General features: G+C 37.1%; 1 protein-coding gene across 1 annotated transcript; it reads right to left on the reverse strand.

Annotated features, from left to right (window-relative positions):
- Positions 1-449: 449 nt before the first annotated feature.
- On the reverse strand, positions 450-1046 carry LOC128183719 (uncharacterized). The gene has a single exon (XM_052852837.1). It carries the CDS (start codon positions 1044-1046, stop codon positions 450-452), a length of 597 nt encoding a protein of 198 aa, XP_052708797.1.
- Positions 1047-1271: the final 225 nt, after the last annotated feature.

Raw genomic sequence — 1271 nt, forward strand, 5'->3', positions numbered from 1 at the left:
AAAAAAAGTAAGTCCCCCCCGTAATTTGTACCCGTTCTATATATACATAATATGCATTGCTCGCGAGGAGCAATCTTTCTAAACGGGGTCAACTACGTAATGACATTGCTCGCGGAGAGCAATGATAAATAACTTACGTAATAATTAAAACAGAAGAATAATATAATTTTAAAATACCGTTACACCTCCCCCTACTTAGGTTTTGACTCCGTTCAAAATGAATAATAATAATTAAATCTGCAATTAAACAATATCTAACTTAGGATAATTATACAAAATATTACTCTTTACACATTAAGCAGGGTATCGGTAACTCATAAATATGTAAAATGCAGCCAGATAATTCAACTCACAACAAACATAAATAAATAAAACATTAAACAAAATTGTACATCGCAGTTCATATATACAGTTCATGATATATACAAGTCAGTTTAACCAATGTTCTATTACACAGACATGTCCCCTCTGACATTTCTTACATTGCCGTGCTCGAAATGTTTGGAAATTTCGCGTAATATTTCACTGACCACATCTCTGAAATCGATGTCCTCTGGATTTAAGTCTTTGGAATATACGATTTTAGAGTCTCTAATTTCTTCTTCAGTACCGTCCGGTTTGCGTATCACCGTTTTGTTTAATGTTAGGCATATTGTCGATCGTTCTCGGATTGTGACGTTGTTGTTTTCATCAGTTTTTTTACTTTCATCACTTACGTCACTGTAATCGTCGCTAGGACTGTCGCTAATCACATCAGTTTCGTTACGCACTCGTTTGTCCCCGTCTTCTTCATTATGCACTTGCTGCTCATCAATGTTGCCTTCACCTAAGATTTCTTCGACGAACGCCTCGTCCACACTACTCAGGTCCGCGAACTCGCAAGAACTAATGGAGAGATGCTCGAGGTCATCTTCAGCAGTGTTCGTTTTGTCCAAGGTTTCTTCTTCATCTGATGAGATGTTCTCGTAGAAGTCACTAAGTACGTACACTGGCTTCTTTGCTTGCATAAATATCTCCCGGTCGACAAGCTTCCTTTTAGAACTCATTGCTTCACTTAACTGTTCACCATGTAGTCCATGTACTGATTTTAAATGTCTCTTTAAATTGAATTTCCTTACAAAAAGTCTTTGGCAAAAACTACAGTTTAAGCTGTTTACACTGTCACTGTGTTGCTCCCTACGATGCTGATGAAAATTACTAGATGATGTAAAAGTTTTTCCACAATCCTCGCACAACATTTGATAACGACTATTCTCTGTACCGAATGGGCT

This window comes from Crassostrea angulata, chromosome 5 (assembly GCF_025612915.1).
Source record: "Crassostrea angulata isolate pt1a10 chromosome 5, ASM2561291v2, whole genome shotgun sequence".
Lineage (NCBI taxonomy): Eukaryota > Metazoa > Mollusca > Bivalvia > Ostreida > Ostreidae > Magallana > Magallana angulata.

Excerpts from the sequence above, each read along its gene's own strand:
- LOC128183719 (XM_052852837.1), bottom strand. The coding sequence starts at position 1,046 with ATGAGTTCTAAAAGGAAGCTTGTCGACCGGGAGATATTTATGCAAGCA.